The sequence below is a fragment of the Anopheles gambiae genome, chromosome 2 (assembly GCF_943734735.2).
Source record: "Anopheles gambiae chromosome 2, idAnoGambNW_F1_1, whole genome shotgun sequence".
Taxonomy (NCBI): Eukaryota; Metazoa; Arthropoda; class Insecta; order Diptera; family Culicidae; genus Anopheles; species Anopheles gambiae.
The window spans coordinates 3,251,635-3,268,606 of record NC_064601.1 but is presented as its reverse complement, the minus strand read 5'-3'; the positions used below and the strand labels follow the sequence as shown (position 1 = coordinate 3,268,606).

General features: G+C 49.0%; 4 protein-coding genes across 7 annotated transcripts in view; 2 read left to right on the top strand and 2 right to left on the bottom strand.

The window, feature by feature from the left end:
* Positions 1–16,972, bottom strand: part of LOC5667527 (uncharacterized) — a 123,672-nt gene that overhangs the window by 47,008 nt on the left and 59,692 nt on the right. The gene's annotated exons all lie outside the window — the stretch shown is intronic.
* Positions 35–7,366, bottom strand: LOC4577251 (bleomycin hydrolase). 3 transcript variants are annotated; one of them, XM_061649302.1, is made up of 6 exons: positions 6,330–7,366; positions 1,918–2,075; positions 1,459–1,842; positions 906–1,381; positions 711–831; positions 35–625 (listed from the first exon to the last, which is right to left on the bottom strand). In XM_061649302.1, exons 1-6 carry the CDS (start codon positions 7,201–7,203, stop codon positions 407–409), a joined length of 2,232 nt encoding a protein of 743 aa, XP_061505286.1. In that variant the 5' UTR covers positions 7,204–7,366; the 3' UTR covers positions 35–406. The 3 variants fall into 3 exon arrangements, with proteins under 3 accessions (XP_061505286.1, XP_061505287.1, XP_321804.4); XM_061649303.1 differs by lacking the exon at positions 6,330–7,366 and adding an exon at positions 2,164–5,583; XM_321804.5 differs by lacking the exon at positions 6,330–7,366 and adding an exon at positions 4,818–5,583.
* Positions 7,706–12,928, top strand: LOC1281839 (GPI mannosyltransferase 2). 2 transcript variants are annotated; one of them, XM_061649308.1, is made up of 2 exons: positions 7,706–7,846; positions 8,543–12,928. In XM_061649308.1, exon 2 carries the CDS (start codon positions 8,751–8,753, stop codon positions 10,431–10,433), a length of 1,683 nt encoding a protein of 560 aa, XP_061505292.1. In that variant the 5' UTR covers positions 7,706–7,846; positions 8,543–8,750; the 3' UTR covers positions 10,434–12,928. The 2 variants fall into 2 exon arrangements, with proteins under 2 accessions (XP_061505292.1, XP_061505293.1); XM_061649309.1 differs by having other exon boundaries at positions 7,841–8,466.
* On the top strand, positions 7,706–16,971 carry LOC1281840 (probable ATP-dependent RNA helicase DHX34). The gene is made up of 6 exons (XM_061649271.1): positions 7,706–7,846; positions 13,020–15,015; positions 15,096–15,686; positions 15,748–16,159; positions 16,230–16,533; positions 16,600–16,971. The coding sequence occupies exons 2-6, from the start codon at positions 13,033–13,035 to the stop codon at positions 16,940–16,942; spliced, it is 3,633 nt and encodes a 1,210-aa protein (XP_061505255.1). The 5' UTR covers positions 7,706–7,846; positions 13,020–13,032; the 3' UTR covers positions 16,943–16,971.

The window sequence follows — 16,972 nt, the reverse complement described above, 5'->3', positions numbered from 1 at the left end:
TTTCTTGTTATTATTCACATATTCCTTTCGCTTCTTTTCCACTTTGCATCGCAATCTGCTTGGATCTATACCTATACGTTAATTGTGTATATTAGAGTAAATCGATTTGTTGTTAGCGGTCGTATTCTGCACTACCCTGGCAAAGCCACGCACGTGCGGTGTGAAGAGGGGGTTGTTGGTAGGTTGACTTTTTTTTCTTAATTTTTTCAGCATACAGCAGTAGCAGTCAGCAGCAGTAATTGCGCACTTTGCGTATATCTAAAAGCTGTGATACACCTTCGACGGACAGGTGCATGTTTTTGTTTTTCTAAAGTAATGATAGTGGACTGAATTCCAACCCCAATTTCATCAACACCCCCCTTGCCCGATCGTCAGCCGCAGTAGCAGCTTTACAGCGTTACCCTGCTTACTTTGCCAGCGTGCCCATGGGATCCCAGGCGGGCAGCACGATTGGCGGGAGATCAAACACGTCCAGCACGTCCTGGCTCACTATGCTGCGATCGACGACCACCTCGAACACAAACTCCTTAAACCACTCGGCCGTCATTATTAGGTAACCCTTCTCGCCACGGTCCTCGCCCCACGAGTTTTCCACCCGGAACTTGGTCGGCTTTTGGCTGTTGGGCTGTTGGAGGAGTAAGAGTAAGAGAAGGGTTATTGAAATAGCGAATTTGCGTCCCTTTCTAAGCAGGTTTGTTACGCATACTCACATCAACCGACACGCCGGTAAACACCATGGCGTGCGTCATCATCGACTCGCCGTACAGCAGTCGGTCAGCCTTTTCCATCGTCGTCTGAATATCCACTCCAAAGACCAGCTTGAAGTCATGGCTGCAAAGAAATAAGCACAAATCAGCGTTAGTTTACACCACACCACCACAGTCTTCCACTCCTTCCCCACTTACATGTCCAAATCTTCGATGCCTTGTTTGCCCGCGAAGCGCTTGTTCACCTCGCAACCGAACCAGACCGGTTCGCCAAACTTGAGCGCTTTCGTGACCAGATCGAGCAGCAGCTCCACCGGCTGGTTGTTGTACAGCACGGGCCGGCCACCGACCACATTGCCGAGACAGTCGACCGTGTAGGAGCGGCCGTACAGATTCGACGAGCGCGGGTCCGTCACCAGGCACACCTTGTCATCGACGTTGAAGTACGGCTTGACGTACTTCTCGTAGAAATCGATCGGACGGATCGGGCCAATGTTAAGGTACTTCTTCGACTTGTCGTAGTACTCCCAGGTGAACTTCTCCAGCGGAATGCCCAAACAAATGCCCACAATGTTGTACACCTCGTTCATCTGCTTCTTCATTCGCTCCTTCACCTCGTCGTCCGTTGCACCGTTGTCGATGAGCTTTCGCAGATCCTTTGCGTACTCACGGAGCTATTGACGGTTGGAAAGCAAAAATCGGTTACAGCTTTTCGTTCCCCATTTTTGCACTTGTGTACCCTCGCGCTTACCTTGCTCTTGACGACCGAGTTCATCCGCGTGCTTGCCTCGCAGCTGTAACTCTCCGGGAAGCATTTTTTCGGCATCAAGCCGTGCTTGTTGATCAAGTTCACCAGCATGTCCCACTGGCCACCGTCACAGGTCGGATCGGACAGCAAAAAGGACACCAGCCGACCGTCGACCGGTTCGCCACGCTTGGCCGTGTCGACCACATTGTTTAGGAAGTAGTTCGCACGCTCGATCTTGTCCCAGTAGAACAGGTACGCCTGTGAGAACTCAAACTCGTCCAGATTGTACTGCTTGATGAACGGGATGCGAATGCAGTTGAGGGCCGCAAACAGCCAGCAGCGTCCCGAGCTTTTCTGGTTCGTCAGCGGTTTGCCTTCGTTCTCGATCTGGAAGCGGAAGCAAAAAAAAAGAACAATTATTCAACTCATGTACCGCGAAGCACCGTTTACCGCGCGCCGTACCTTGTACGTAAATACGTGCTGCGTATTCTCCAGCGATTTGCGCGACAGACACGCATCGAACGGATCTATCCGCGTGCATACATTCTGCGCCAGAACGTTCTTTGGGCAGTCGTAGAAGTCGTTGCGACACTTCTGGAAGAACTCTTCATTGAGCGGAGCTGCAAAGGAACAAACAAACAATGTGAAACATGCACATGAGCTAATACAGCACGTTTGATGGGCAATTCAGCAACACTTTCAATCTACCCCGAGCGCAGCACATCTTCATGATTAGTGACAGCATGGTGGCCAAACTCGTACTGTTCTGCTGGATCGAATAACATCATCCGCAAGAGCTTCTCGAATCCCTTCCAGTTCCCAATGCTTTCACCCTCCCCCGGCTGTGCCTCTGGCGTTCGTCAACCTTTACTTTCCCTGGGGTACCGGTCACTCCAACCATTGGCATCACAACGGCGGTAAGCGTCTTCCTGTTGTTGATAAGATGCTAACGCAACTCAACATCTCAACACACGATTAAGCCCGCAAGCCGATGGAATCTGTCTGTCTGTTCGGAGGGGGAAGAAAAAAGTGCTGCGTGGCTCTCAGCTGATACCAATGATTCAGAATATTCCCAATTTGTATCAAGGTCAGTGCTGAGCTAAAAGCATTCACTAATAGTGCACAGACGTACAGGAATAAAAAGAAATCCCCCATTCCCGCGGCCATTGGGCCTATCAACAGACAATTATCAACTATTGCAAAACCGTTAATGATGACAGAGGCGCAGGGCATCGATCGTAAGAATATGAAGAAATAAGAAGAAATATTACTCAATCCCATTTGCATTGGCTCTTTATCGCAGTGTGGCTGATGAGCTTCCGTATTGTTTGAATATTAGCCCTAGCATAGTTGCAAGAACGGCATAATATTGTTCCGCTCCATGTAATAGAACTGACCGATGTCGAACGTTTGCCATGGTTTTGCCTCACAGTTCCGAGCTTATCATTGTTTAAAGGTGTGTAGCTCTTCACCTTCAGTGTCCCTTAGCTGTTAGAGTGACACTTCAGACACCTAGTGTGCCAACACCTCCTAATCTCACATTACAATCAACTTCACCGGGACGTTTAACCTGACGGCCCATGGCAGTAAACAGTGACCGGGGCCAAAGCCCTGGCAAATGGTAAATACGCAGTGCTGTGGAAGAAGAAACAGAAACAGACATATGTATACACATGCACACACCCACACACACACACACACGGCACAGCCATGACTAGGCAGTCGTAAAGTTCCCGCCAAAGTAAATCGGTTAGCAATGTGGGAAAGTATTAAATTCTGCAATCATTTTCGTTAAAGGTTCGTGAATTGATTTTCGAATCCTCCTTAAATCCTGTAAATTACAAGCGACGCAAAAGCGTTGTTTACAACCAAATTAAAAATAAGAGTACCAACTTTGTGTAAATTATTGCCCCTTTCTTTGTCTCTTGTGTTCCCGGTAGCTCCACGTCGCGCAAACAGACCCGCCGCTCGGTTTTAGTGCATCGCTATCACAACGCCAAAAGTAAACAAAAGAGGCGTGCGCGAGTTGACGGGGACGGTTGTAAAATTATTTTTAAAAACCCACACCAATCATGCCTGCTTTAATCGCTTCAGTGACGGCAAAGGTGCCTTTGTCCGCTTCTAGCCAAGTGTCGCGTAGATGGCGACCCGTGCTGGTGTGCGGGGTTTCATGTTTATCCTTCCATCGCCGCTCGCACTCACACCACACCACGTTGCACGCCCCTTTCCGGCGAGATGTAACGGCAGTTACACTTTGTTCAATATGGAGCTACCCGGGCTGCTCACCCCACCGTAGTTCCTCCTTCCCTTTGGGCAGTTTTGGGAAAGGTTCTCCATTTTTGTATGTGCGTTTTGTATATGCGTACACACCCCACACGGTAGCAGCCATCATCATTTCCCAGACACTCTCTCTCTCTCTCTTTTCTTCCTTCGGGGCTGAACTAACGGTGACCTAGATACGGGCGCGCTTACTTTGAGCCAGTGAAAGCGAAATCATCTCTCCGCTCTCCCGTGCCCGTTAAAACCGGCTTAGAGGGAGGCGCTGCAGTAGCGGAGAGCCCGTAGCAACTCCATCCTACACAAAGGCAGCATACAGCGGAGCAGGGGGTACGGGTTTAAAGCTGGATTGGTAACATGAAGAATTTACAGACTGTATCTCTCTGGGGCGCTAACATCGTGGTAACATCGAATGCGGAAATCAACCTCTCTGAAGCACCTCCATTCCGATCGGACATTTTAATTTGTACGCCACGTTGAATATTTCACTTTGCCGGGGGGGATTGTGAATCTGATGGAGCTGGTATTAAATTATTTCCTGTACCATTCCGTACAGCCAAACCAGTCCCAACTCCGGACAACTTCTTGCCTACACGGTCGTGTGCGTCGTTCCTTCCCACTGCTTCCAAAAATCTTTAATTAGATCATATTACTCTAAGCTGCTTCAAGGTACCCCGAGGCAGGGTGTGCTTAGCGTTTTGGGAAGGCAAGCAACGCCTAATCCTCGTAACAACTTTTTGGGCCGTTTCTTTCGCCATCAGAATCTCCGCACCAGAAAATCAATGCAGCAGAACCGCAAACACGTACGATGCGGCATAAATTCGACCACACCAGCAGGCTGCATGAAGCATTATATAATTAAACGTTGTTAAAGCCGCACATAAAATGAACATCAATTCGCACACGTACACTCACACACACACACACACACGCACATATCAAGAGGACAAACAAAACACCCCAAAAAGCCAGCAGAAGGGGACTCGTTTTTCGCACTTTTCCGCAGCGAAAGTGATGATGATTAATAACATGAAAAAGGGGTTCTACACACTCCTCCCCAGGGGGAAATGGTACGGCTCGCTTACATGGCAACATTCTGGGACCGTTTTTCGCTTTCCCGTCGTTAACGCCCTGCCGAATCCTGTGCGTCGCTGCTGTTGGGTCGCGTTACTGCCTTGCGCCAACCTATTGTGTGTTGGTTGAACTTGCAATTGCGTAGCTGCTTCCGGGGCAAAGAGGGAACCAAGAGGCGTTGTTCTGCCTTCTGCCGTCGTTTCACTCGAAAAACGCCAGCCCCTTGGTTACAACAGTGGGCCGTAGCCGGATTCTGGAAACCGCTTGCCACGATAAAGAGGAGTATGACCTCTTCGCTCTTCCTTTTTTTTAGCCTGCTCTGGCAGATTGTGACTACGATTAGCCAACCTCGACACGCACTCGCGCAAACACAACTAGCGACCACGACTTTCTCCGCGATTTTCAAGCAGCAGTGCAAGTGCCGCGTATCAGAAAAAACGTCCCTCAGTCACTCACTCAGACGCACACACACATGCAAACTTATGCACACAAACAGCACTCCCTGTTACGACGATCCTTATCGAGGGGGGGGGGGGGGGAATCCTTTCGCAGAAACCACCGTAGAGTACGACGGGATTTCGTGCGCCGTTTTGGTCAAGTGTGTTGGAGAAATGTGGTCTATGTGGCGTACGGAGTGAGCAGCAGAGGAAGGTGTAATTTCTACAACGGAGCAACTGGCCGCTCCTCTGCAGAATCGGGTTTAAATTCGCTTCACGATGAGATTGTATTTACACATTCTGACTGACGTTTCGTTAAGTGCAATGACAGCTTCGTTAAACAAGATGGTTGGCCATTTGACAGCTGTTACCTTTTTTTTAATTCACAATTTGCGTGTAAACAAAATGAAGCGTTTTTTTCTCTACACGATCGATCGATCTTCTTGCAAATAGAAAAAAAAATAGCTTGGAAGAATGTTTTCTGATCTCACGAACAGATTTGTGTTGTATTGCAAAGAACAAGGCTAGGGAATTGTTTGTAGGTAGGAGGAAATGATAACATTACAAGCGTAGTTTGCGTGCTACGCATCTTAAAAATAAACTGTGTAAGCCTCAATAAAACTTATATGGGGAATGTTGTTTCTTTTCGAACCTTCCTCAATATTGCTCCAAATAAAATAATAAAACGAATGCACCGTCTTAAGCCTAGTACCTCAATTGTGTTCAATGGGTTTCGATGTTACGTGGGAACAATAACTTTAAAATACTAACTTTATGTTAAACACTATTGTCAACCAACCTGTTCGGCGACCGGCTCGAGAAAAGTACAGTACGCTCGTCAGCCAACTTTTCTGAACAGGTCTTTTGAACTATTCTTTAAAAAAACTAAGGCGATAGTCAAAAACCAATAAATTTTCTTTTGTGCCGAGCCACCCGGAAGGTTGATTGAAGAGGATCACACACGCTCCGCCAATTGCAAACCTATATTAGATCATTTCGAGTAATGTTGCTTAATGATGTTTCGATAGGAGGCTGAGTAGATACGCAATGAGGTACGTTTTCGACCTATTTCAAAGCGATACATACCTTTGGGATACGCCAGCACAGTTGTCCGCTTGTTGGCATCATCTGCTAGCGACGTTTTGCCCTCTGTTTTGGTACCACTTGTCTCGGTGAGCAGTGAATGCTGTTCAGTCTCCTGGTCCTCATTACTAGTCTCACTGGTAGATTCCTGTACGAGCTGTTCGCGTCCCTTTTCATTGGACATTCGCACATGATCTCTTGCGGTCGGTGAGTCGTTCAGCAGTGTCTCGGGCGGCTCGTTGAGTATCTCTACCTGGTTTAGCGTTTCCAGCTCGGACGCCTTTACGACCATGCCGGAGAAACTGCTCAGTCCGTAAGATTCGCCGGCCAGTGGGCCATCGCCATACTCTTGCTCTGCATCAAACGAAATGATCCGATCGATGAACCGATCGCCAAGATTGCATTCCACGTCTTCACAATCCGCGGAGAGCAGCGTAATGCCGATCTTTTGCCGTTTGCCACTCTCGTCCTCCTCGCCGCCAAACGGTGGCTCGACTGCGCCGTGACGTTTCAGCTGCTGTCTGCGTTCGTCGCGCAGCAATCGTTCCAGCTCGTCGCCCATCGCATCCATCGGCTGCACCAAGGCTACGGGCCGTACCTCGGGCAGGTTCAGCGTGGGAATGGCCGTCGGCAGCAGGTTACGGCACACGCCGTTGAAGCAATCCGGTCCAAAGTGGCGACGGCACACTCGCACACTCTTGAACACGTTCAGCGGGTCCAGCCGGAACAGGCGCGGATTGTTGATGAGAGCGAGCCATCGTCGGAAGCGATTCGATTCGCGCACGGGATGCGGAAACACATGGAACGAGATTCGGGGTCGCGTTTTCTGTGCATTGAATCTGCTGTTCGGGCAGCCAATCACTGCGCAGTCCCACATTAGGCTAATCGATTCGATGAGACTGCTCAGAAAGCGAACATAACAGCGCGTTTCAACAAAACCACAAATTAAACAACCCACAAACACGAAACACAAATGTTATGCATCATAACAAAGAAAGACAACAGCATCCAAGCACGGTACGACACTGGCAGACCAGGTACGTACAACACCCCCAATATGCATCGCAATTTGTGGTGACATTCCAAACCGTTGGCTCTCGATTATCCGTGCCAAATGTTCAATATTCAATAGAACTGTAAAAAAAAATTAGAATATTCCATATCTCAGTTAAGTTATAATTTAAGATTACACTACACTCACTTTTGTGCTATATTTCGTTGAAAATCTAACTTTTTCTCATTTCATTTGCATTCGAAATTTAAACTCAACATCAACTGAAACTGTTTCGAAACACCTGTCAAATGGTCCACTTGTGGTGCAGCCTGCCAGCAGTTTGGTCTAGTAGGGGAGGGATGTTTGTTATGCACTTCGTCTCCCAGAAAAATCGCTTTTGTGGGTAGTTTTCCGGAACAAAAATGGATTTGCGTTGCATTCAAAGATCCTAGAATAGTTTGTGAAACAAGTGTTCGTATAATAATACCGCCCACGTGCTCGTAACTCATCAGTATTCCATATTTTTGTAAGTATTTTTTATCGCTAGACGCCTAGTGGTGAACACAATACAAAAAATCAGACACACATATACATTTCGGGCACTCGCGCGAACTGCAAGCACGCGGAACATGTACAGCGAACGCGTGCGCGTACCTACGCCAGAACCGAGCTCCGGAAAAGGCCCGTTTTATCCCAATATTTTGGTTGCACTGCTGTTTGCTGGTGGTAGTGGTAGTAGCAGCAGACCGTCTTCTACATGCCCGGTGTATCGCTTGAGTTAGACAATCGTACAAGAAGAGATAAACAAAAACCGAACTAGACTGAGTGGTTTATTTGGGACGTGGAACGATTTGTTTGCTTTGCCAAGCCTCTGCCTTGGCTTTTGTTTTGGTCGCCTGGTTCGTCGCGAGGGAAGACGGTGTTCGTGTGGATTGGTCGCGGTACGACGCACGACGCGACCAACGAGACACGCGCACTACCACCCACTCGTCAGTGGAGCGAGCAACCCCAACACTCGGCCCCGGGAAAAGAAGAAAGATTTTGTATCAGGACTTTCAATCTAGTAGCACATTCCTCTGCTAAGAGACCTGCTGTGCCAGCTTGTCCGGGGGGAAAACAAGAAATTTCCATATCTGCACGACAAATGTGTGTTGAATTTTTATCACAACTCGGCAATTTCAGTCATCAACAGCCTGAGTACAGCTTCTTCTTTCTTTTCCAGGGGCCGCCGGGCTGGTCGTTGATGGTACAAGTGTGCGATTCAGTTGTGCAAGTGTTTGAGTGAGCGTCTGTTGGCACCAAATGTCGTTCTGATAATAGAAAAAGCTCGAAGATTGCTCGAAAAACAACACGCTTCCATCCTCGTGACTTCTCGAACTGAGCGGATAAAGTTTAATGCAACACCGTGGTGTGTCTGGTTTGGTGGAAAAATGCGATCGGAATGCTACAACGGCAGCGGTGCCAGCACTTCCTCTCCCAAGCGACGGGTCAACGTAGTAGGCAATGGGAGGTCCCATCATCACCACCAGCGACAGCACCATGCAGCAGGCGGCGCAAATACCCACCGGGACACGACGACACATGACAGAGGCACAGACTCACCACCCACCCTGACCGAACTGCCACCGTCCAGCGGATCCTTTCTACACATATCAATCACCAAGCTGGCCATCGGAAGCCGCCTGTTCGTGATAGTACTCCAGCTGGTTGCTAACCTTCTCCTGCCAGACCACGAAGCAGGCGTGTTTGTAGCACCGAGCGACAAGAACGCATCGGAGAGACCACTGGACGCGCTGGTGCGACTCGTGCTCGGCGGTCTGAATCGGTGGGATGGCCAATATTTCCTGCACATTGCCGAGCACGGCTACACGTACGAAAATGCGCTCGCCTTCTTCCCGCTGTTCCCATTCATCCTGAAAATTGTGTGCAGCTCGCTCAGCAGCTACGAGGTGATCACCTTCGTGAGCTATCGGGAGCTGTCGCTGCTGCTGGCGGTGCTGCTGAACGTGGTGTGCTTTACCGGTGCAGCGAAAGCGCTCTATCGGCTGAGCAAGCACGTGCTCGGCAATCAGAAGAAGGCCGAGATTGCCGTGCTACTGTTTTGCTTCAATCCGGCGTCCATCTTCTTCACCGCCCCGTACACCGAAAGTCTGTACGCGTGGCTGTCGTTCGTCGTGATGTACCAGTGCATCGAGGACGTGACGTCGATCTTCCTGACGATCCCGCTCAGCCTGTCGATACTGTGCCGCTCGAACGGCATGTTCAACATCGGGTTCGTGCTGTACTTTGCCGTGCGCCGGATCGTCGCCCAGTACAACGTGCACAACGTCATCTGCATCTGTTCGCGGCTCTTCTCGATGCTGATCATCGTGCTGTTCCACTACGGTATCGCCCAGGTGTACAACTACTATCTGTTTTGCTTCGTGCAGAAGTTCAACTTTCCCGACCACGTGCGTGAGTACGCGGCGGAGCATGGGCTGGTGCTGGCCGGCAACAAAACGGACGACTCATCGCCCTGGTGCACCAACCTGGTGCCGCTGTCGTACTCGTACGTACAGAGCCACTACTGGAACGTGGGCTTCCTGCGCTACTACGAGCTGAAGCAGCTGCCCAACTTTCTGCTCGCCCTGCCGGTCGTGTATCTCGTACTGAGCAACTCGTACCAGTATCTGTGCGAACACTGGGAGTACGCCCTACGGTTGGGGCTGTTCCGGCTGACCAAAAAGCAGCACAAGGTGATGCGCCCCTACGATCGGTTTGCGCTCGTGTTTGTCGTGCACGCGCTCCTGCTTACGCTCTTCTCGCTGGTGTTTGTGCACGTGCAGGTTACGACGCGGCTCCTGTGTTCGGCCAGTCCCGTGCTGTACTGGTACACGGCCGAATACTTTACCGGGGAGCGAGCGTTCATCAAGCGGCAAGTTATCCGCAAGCTGTCGAAGCAGGTGAAGGATGGCGAGGAAAACAGCTGCACCCACGTGCTGAACCACATTGAGCTGAGCGATTTGCTTGACTTTCGCTGGATGAACGGCCGGCAGCAAACGATCCTGGTGTACTTCCTCGGCTACACCGTGGTCGGGACGGTGCTGTTTAGCAACTTTTACCCGTGGACTTAATGGAAGAGGGAGAATCTGAGCGAACTGCAGCGATCATCCTTTCCTTCTTTCGCAGCTACAAAACAAGCAGCAACTCGCTCTCTCTCTCTCTGTGTTGTTGACCAAAGCTAAAAGACGGTTACCAAGAACCAGGACACAAATTCTACTCTAAACATTGGGATTACACTTATCTCGTGCCTTTTTCGCTCTACTACATACATACATACATACATACATATTGCCAAAACCGAACGACGAATACCAAAATTTGAGGGGCAGCAGCAAGGTGAGCAGAACCACAATTGGTTTTCAACCGAATGGGTGGGTTCACGCTGACTGCGTCGAAACGAACGAAAACTTCCAATTCGAAATTGACCAAAGTTTCGCTTTCTATTTGCTCATTGTTAAATTACAAAATTTGCCAAATTATTAGGAAATTAATTGGAGCGTTACGTACTATCGTTTCCTTCGACCATGTTCGAACCCGGACTGTGTTCTTTTGTGTTAGCATTAGTCCGTAGACTAGTAGAATGTATTGCTATAATTTAAGGGGTTTTAAAATTGAAAGCGAGAGCGAGCGGAACCGGTTGTTAGCGAATCTTAAGCTTAAGCGCGCTGAAATGTTCTGGTTAACATAATTGTTGTGTTCCGGGGACAATGTAGTTATCTCTATCCAACTTTGCCTTGCATTACCACCGAAAAAGGAACAACTCTGTCGTCCGGCACTGCTGCTGCTGTGGCGCCAACGAACCAATGGATGGGCTTTGACTGTTTTAGTTAGAAAACACAAGGAAGCAAAACGTGGTCGGTGTTTCTGCTACAGCAAAACCGTACTACAACAGCTAAAACGCAACGCATGGATCAATGGAAATGTGGACAAGTGGGTGGATCGGATCAAACAAAAGTCAAACTTGCAGAGCTACCATATATAGATATACACATATACAGATAGCGACTTTACTTAAAAAATAAAAGAAAATACTATATACATATTTAAACTCGAGTCAACTATATACATATATATACATATACTTAACATGGTTTTTAACCATCATTAGACTTTACAAAGCAGAGCTACTGTGGGTTGCAATAGTAGTGGTAAGACTCGCAAACAGGACGATCACGAAATATTGTGGAGTGAAAACAGCTGACAAAAGAAAACGAAACTGTATCTTAAAACAAAATCATTAAAAAAACCACATGTTAAAGCTATTCTCTTGCGATAGAAGTGCATAACTATTATGTAGATTAAACAAACAGCAACACTAAACACTTGCGTCGTACGTACGTACACCCTAAACAGAACAGAACGAAAACAATCAAATGAAATATTTCCTAATTATATAGAAAGACGGGCAATCGAACGAACTTAACATATTGTGAGAAACGGCGGACGAAGCAGACGGTAGCAAACGTTGGTTTTCCACTAGGATTAGACGTATTTCAATTCAAGTTGTTGTTTATACAATTTCAAAACATTACTTACTTCGGGGGAGAAATAGGTTAACGGCAAAGAGAGGAAGCGAACCCGATAACATTAGCAAAAAATACAGGAGTATCGCGTTTTACACAACACTTTCTACACACTCTATTCTGTGTAGAGTAGGGTTTCGACTAGAGCGAGAACAACAAGTTAGTGATTAGTTAGTAAAAAACGAGATAAAGGGAAGACAAACGTAAACCAATTAAACCAAACATAATCAATCATATAAATGCAAGATGCTAATGCAATTAATACACTGTCGCACAGTAATTAAATAATTATCAAACTAAATAGAAATGAATTAACACAAAAATGAATGAAAAAACCATAACTTCCTCACGCATAAATAATCAAATCAATTACTAAACTAAACTGCATTACTTAAACTGCAGCTCCAAACTCCAAAGACACGCACATACCACTCTCACCGGTCGTGCTTTACATATTATCCATTCGATTTTAACTACTTTTAATAACTTATGAACTAAAAAGGAATAAAAAATTGACGAAAAAACAGTTCAATTAGGCACGCTTAATAGAAGCGAAAAGAATGGAGTTAAAAGGAAGGTGCGCCCTAGTGATACGTGTTATTTAGTCATTCGCATTCGTAGTCGACAATTCAGCTACTTATTGGAAGAGGTTACTCTTGTTCTTTTGCATAATTGCGATTTTAATGTGCAATATATTTCTCGCTCGCGTAAGCGATATTTGAAGACCATGTAGAGCAATTATCAATTAAAAGATTTAAAGTATTTAAAGCGCTACACATAATTGATCTATTTGAACGAATCGAACTTATTGCAAAAGACATTAGTAGGGCAGTGGGCAGTTTTCAGTACAGTACGCACAGTACAGAGCTATCGAAATTGTTTAGAACATCTCCCCCTTACCTCTATAATCGTTGAAATCCGCTTTTAAAATTCAAAGAGTTTAGTGCAATACTATCTTCGAGGACGTTTGTTAGACAATATCTAGTTTCACTGTTGGACTATTTCTAATAGAAAAAACTGCAATAAACTGTTTCTCATTCGAATATGACGATCGTACGTGTGTGTTTGACCCCTTTTCATTCCAAAACACTCTTTTAGTATACATATTAAAGCGTTTTTTGTTCTTGTTGTTAGGATCGCTGCCGAAATGGCTCACCGTACGGATCATGGGCGATCGAGAGGGTCGGGCTCACGAAGAAGACATCGTTCACGTTCCCGCAGTCCTCCAGTTGCAGCTTCTCCTGCCCGCGACGATACTCAATCCCTTGAGCAGACGAATTTGATTCATTTTTCATTTTTAAATCACAAAACCGAGCTGAACCGGGTGCTGCGTGGATATTGTGCCCGCGATCAACTGGTGGACGATGTGAACGACTTCTGGCTGTTCGTGAACAAGTACGAAGCACTGCTGAAGCGCACCGGACAACCGATCCTGCCCGACCCAGCGACGGAGGGCAAGCGGCTGGACTGTCCCAGCGGAACGATTCCCAGCGAGTACAGGAAATCGCTCGGATGTTGCGTGTCACTGAGAGTTCCGGTGGAAGAACTGTTGGCACGGTTGGGCGGCACGACGGGTGCCGTAACGCGCACCAAACTGCTGCAACTGCTGCAGATCGTAACGCATTATCTGGACTTTCGCCAGCGGGAAAAGTTTAACAAGTTGCGCAAATTGCGCCAAGCGCAGGCCAATCTGCCCGTCGCCAAGCATCGCGAAGAGATCGTTGAAGCGGTACGAAACGAACGCGTGGTAGTGCTGGCCGGTGACACGGGCTGCGGGAAATCGACCCAGGTGCCGCAGTATCTGTACCGGGCGGGTTACGAAGGGATTGCGTGCACGCAGCCGCGGCGTATCGCTTGCATTTCCCTGTCGAAGCGCGTTGCGCACGAGCTGCTGGCCGAGTATCGGACGGAGGTTGGGTACCAGATACGGTTCGAGCGGAGCAAAAACACCAACACCAAGATACTGTTCATTACGGAGGGATTGTTGCTGCGGCAGCTGGCCAGCGAGGACAATCTGCAGCAGTACTCGGTCATCATACTGGACGAGGTGCACGAGCGCCATCTGCACGGTGACTTTCTGCTGGGGATTGCCAAGTGTTTGATACGCGCCCGGCCCGATCTGAAGCTGGTGCTCATGTCGGCCACCATCAACATCAAGCTGTTCGCGGATTACTTCTCCGAGGAGGAGGCACGCATCATCGAGGTGCCGGGACGGTTGTTCCCGATCAAGCTGCACTACATGCCCCAGCTGCAGGATGTGCCGATGGTGAGCGGCGGTGCCGGAGGCTCGAAACGCACCCAGAGCGACCGGCTCAGCCCGGAACCGTACATACAGATTCTGCAGCTCATCGATCAAAAGTACCCGCCGACGGAGAAGGGCGACGTGCTGATCTTTCTGAGCGGGTTGAACGAAATCACGGCGATCGTGGATGCGGCCCGCGAGTACAACGAGAAGAACAAGAACTGGATCATACTGCCGCTGCACAGCACGCTCTCGATCGCGGAGCAGGACAAGGTGTTCGATTACGCACCGGACGGTATGCGCAAGTGCATCGTGTCCACGAACATTGCCGAAACGTCGGTCACGATCGATGGCATTCGGTTCGTGGTGGATAGCGGGAAGGTGAAGGAGATGAGCTACGATCCCACCACCAAGATGCAGCGGTTGAAGGAGTTCTGGATATCGAAAGCGTCGGCCGAGCAGCGCAAAGGTCGCGCAGGCCGTACCGGACCAGGCATTTGCTATCGGCTGTACGCGGAGAAGCAGTTTTACGACTTTGACGCGTACAGTACGGCCGAAATACTGAAGGTGCCGCTGGAATCGCTGCTGCTGCAGATGATTTCGATGGGGTTGCCAAATGCGCGTCTCTTTCCCTTCGTCGAACCACCGCCGATGGATAATGTAGAAAATGCGATCGTTAATCTGAAGGAGGCGGAAGCACTCACCGAGGACGAAAAGCTGACACCGCTTGGGAAGGCACTGGCCAAGATTCCGGTCGACATTGGCATCGGGAAGATGCTGCTAATGGGTTGTGTGTTTCAGCAGCTGCAACCCGTACTAACGCTGGCCGCTGCATTAAGCGTCCAATCGCCGTTCACCAATCGAGCCTACCGCGATCCGGAGTGTGAGGTAAGCACGGGGGAAACACACCGTGAATCGGTGGAATGGTGAATCTAATCGCACCGTTTCCGGTGGCTTCTTTTCCACAGAGGGCACGCAAATCGCTCGAATCCGACCATGGCGATCCGATCACGCTGCTGAACGCGTACAAGGAATGGTTGGAGATCAAGCAGCACCGGACGGACTATGGGCGGCGTGACGATGGCGATCGGCGCAGCGAAAGCTCCAAAGTGTGGTGCCGTCGCCGGGGGCTGGAAGAGCAACGGTTCTACGAGATCACGAAACTGCGCAACCAGTTCCAGGATTTGCTGCAGGACTGCGGGCTGATGGAGACGCAAAACAACGATCATCTGTCCAGTGCCGAGCGAGCGATACGCAATGGAGAGTTGCGTCAGCTGAAGGAGCTACGGAAGGCGCACCGCATGGAAGCACCGCGGAAGCGCAAGCTGCTAAAATCTGACCCTTGGGGGTTGGGTGAAGATGGCGAGGAGGAGGCCGATGATGGCCGGGTGGACATACGCGATGTGGAGTTTCGCTTGAGTCACGACTCGTCCAAGCTGCAGCATCTCGTGTCCGGTGCGACGGCCTGCAGTTATCGCGATCTGATGACGCTCAAGCTGATTCTGGTCAGTGGACTCTATCCCCAGGTGGCGATTGCTGACGAGTTCAACTACTGCAAGGTAGTGTGGTGATGTTGTGCAATGTGGCGATTACAAACGTATTCTTTACCTTCGCTTGCAGAGCTTATCGGAACAGTTCTTTCACACCCGTGCCAAGCCGTACGTTTCGTTGCATCCCATGAGCTTCTTTGGCAACAACGCGCAGATACTGCAGCTAACGGACAGTGAGATCGAGGAGAAACCGCCGATGTACAAATCGCGCCAGCCGCTCAGCTCCCGGCACCAGATTGTGTGCTATTTGACGCTGCTGGAAACGAACAAATCCTACCTAACGAACACCTTGCGCATGCCGGCCGCTCAAACGCTACTGCTGTTTGCGCATACGATCGAAACGAACGCGTCCTGCTCGCGCATCGTGTGTGACGCGTGGTTGTGTTTGGACTTTCCGGCGCCAGAAAGTGGGCAGGCGTTGCTGCTGAAAGCTACCAAACTGAGACGTCTATGGAACCGACTGTTGGCGGAAAAGTTGAAAGGTACTGTGTATCAGTGTTTTTAGTTTCTTTCTTGGATTCTATCCTTGTGATTGTTATTTTTGTTTTTTAGCTCTCACCATAACGGCCGATGGTGAGCTGACGAAAGCTGAACGAAACGTCTCGATCGATCAGATGAACCGCGAACTCTGGTCCAGTTTGGCTCAGTACATGAACACCGAAGTGTGCTATACCATGAAAAAGCTACTTCCGGCGGATCTAAAAACACTCTACAAAGGACCCTCGCTGGAGGAGGACGAGGAGGACGAGGAGCGGATAGAACTACCGGATCCGAATCCCTTCGCGGAAGACTTCCAACCACTGCGCAACGAAACGAAGGGTGGCGTGTACTTGACAGAGAACATCACTTACGGCTGGTAAGTGCGTGTGCAGTATGTCCAGTGTGATGTAATTGTAATAAGCCTCCCTTTATTATGTTAAAGCATCGTCGAAACGGATTGGAGCATGCAGATGCAGGATCTAATCCTTGAGCAGGACTGGGAATGTGGCCATTGTCGAGGAACGTATCGTTTGACTGGGCTGCAGAAGCTACAACATACCGTCCTCTGTAAGCCGGTCGACGATGAGGAGGAAAAGGTGGCCCCACCGACCGCAAGCGACGTTAGCAGTTCGTCCAAAAAACTGAACGCAACTCGATATGATTGTTCGAACTGTGGTCAGCAGCTGATGCTGAGTGCGATTGAGGTGCTAAAGCATAAGAAGGGTTGTAGCAAGCACGTTAAACAAGAGCCGTCGGATGATCCGAAAGAAGAGAAATGTTCGTAGATCCAATATACCAATATAGAATGTGAAAAT

Bases quoted from the DNA above. Each gene is read 5' to 3' on its own strand.
- LOC4577251 (XM_061649302.1), bottom strand. From the start codon at position 7,203: ATGTGGGACTGCGCAGTGATTGGCTGCCCGAACAGCAGATTCAATGCA. The intron at 1,843-1,917 runs GTACGGCGCGCG...TTCCGCTTCCAG, and splicing joins AGCACGTATTTACGTACAAG to ATCGAGAACGAAGGCAAACC. The intron at 626-710 runs GTGAGTATGCGT...CTCCTCCAACAG, and splicing joins TTACCGGCGTGTCGGTTGAT to CCCAACAGCCAAAAGCCGAC.
- LOC1281839 (XM_061649308.1), top strand. From the start codon at position 8,751: ATGCGATCGGAATGCTACAACGGCAGCGGTGCCAGCACTTCCTCTCCC.
- LOC1281840 (XM_061649271.1), top strand. From the start codon at position 13,033: ATGGCTCACCGTACGGATCATGGGCGATCGAGAGGGTCGGGCTCACGA. The intron at 15,016-15,095 runs GTAAGCACGGGG...TCTTTTCCACAG, and splicing joins ACCGCGATCCGGAGTGTGAG to AGGGCACGCAAATCGCTCGA. The intron at 16,534-16,599 runs GTAAGTGCGTGT...ATTATGTTAAAG, and splicing joins GAGAACATCACTTACGGCTG to CATCGTCGAAACGGATTGGA.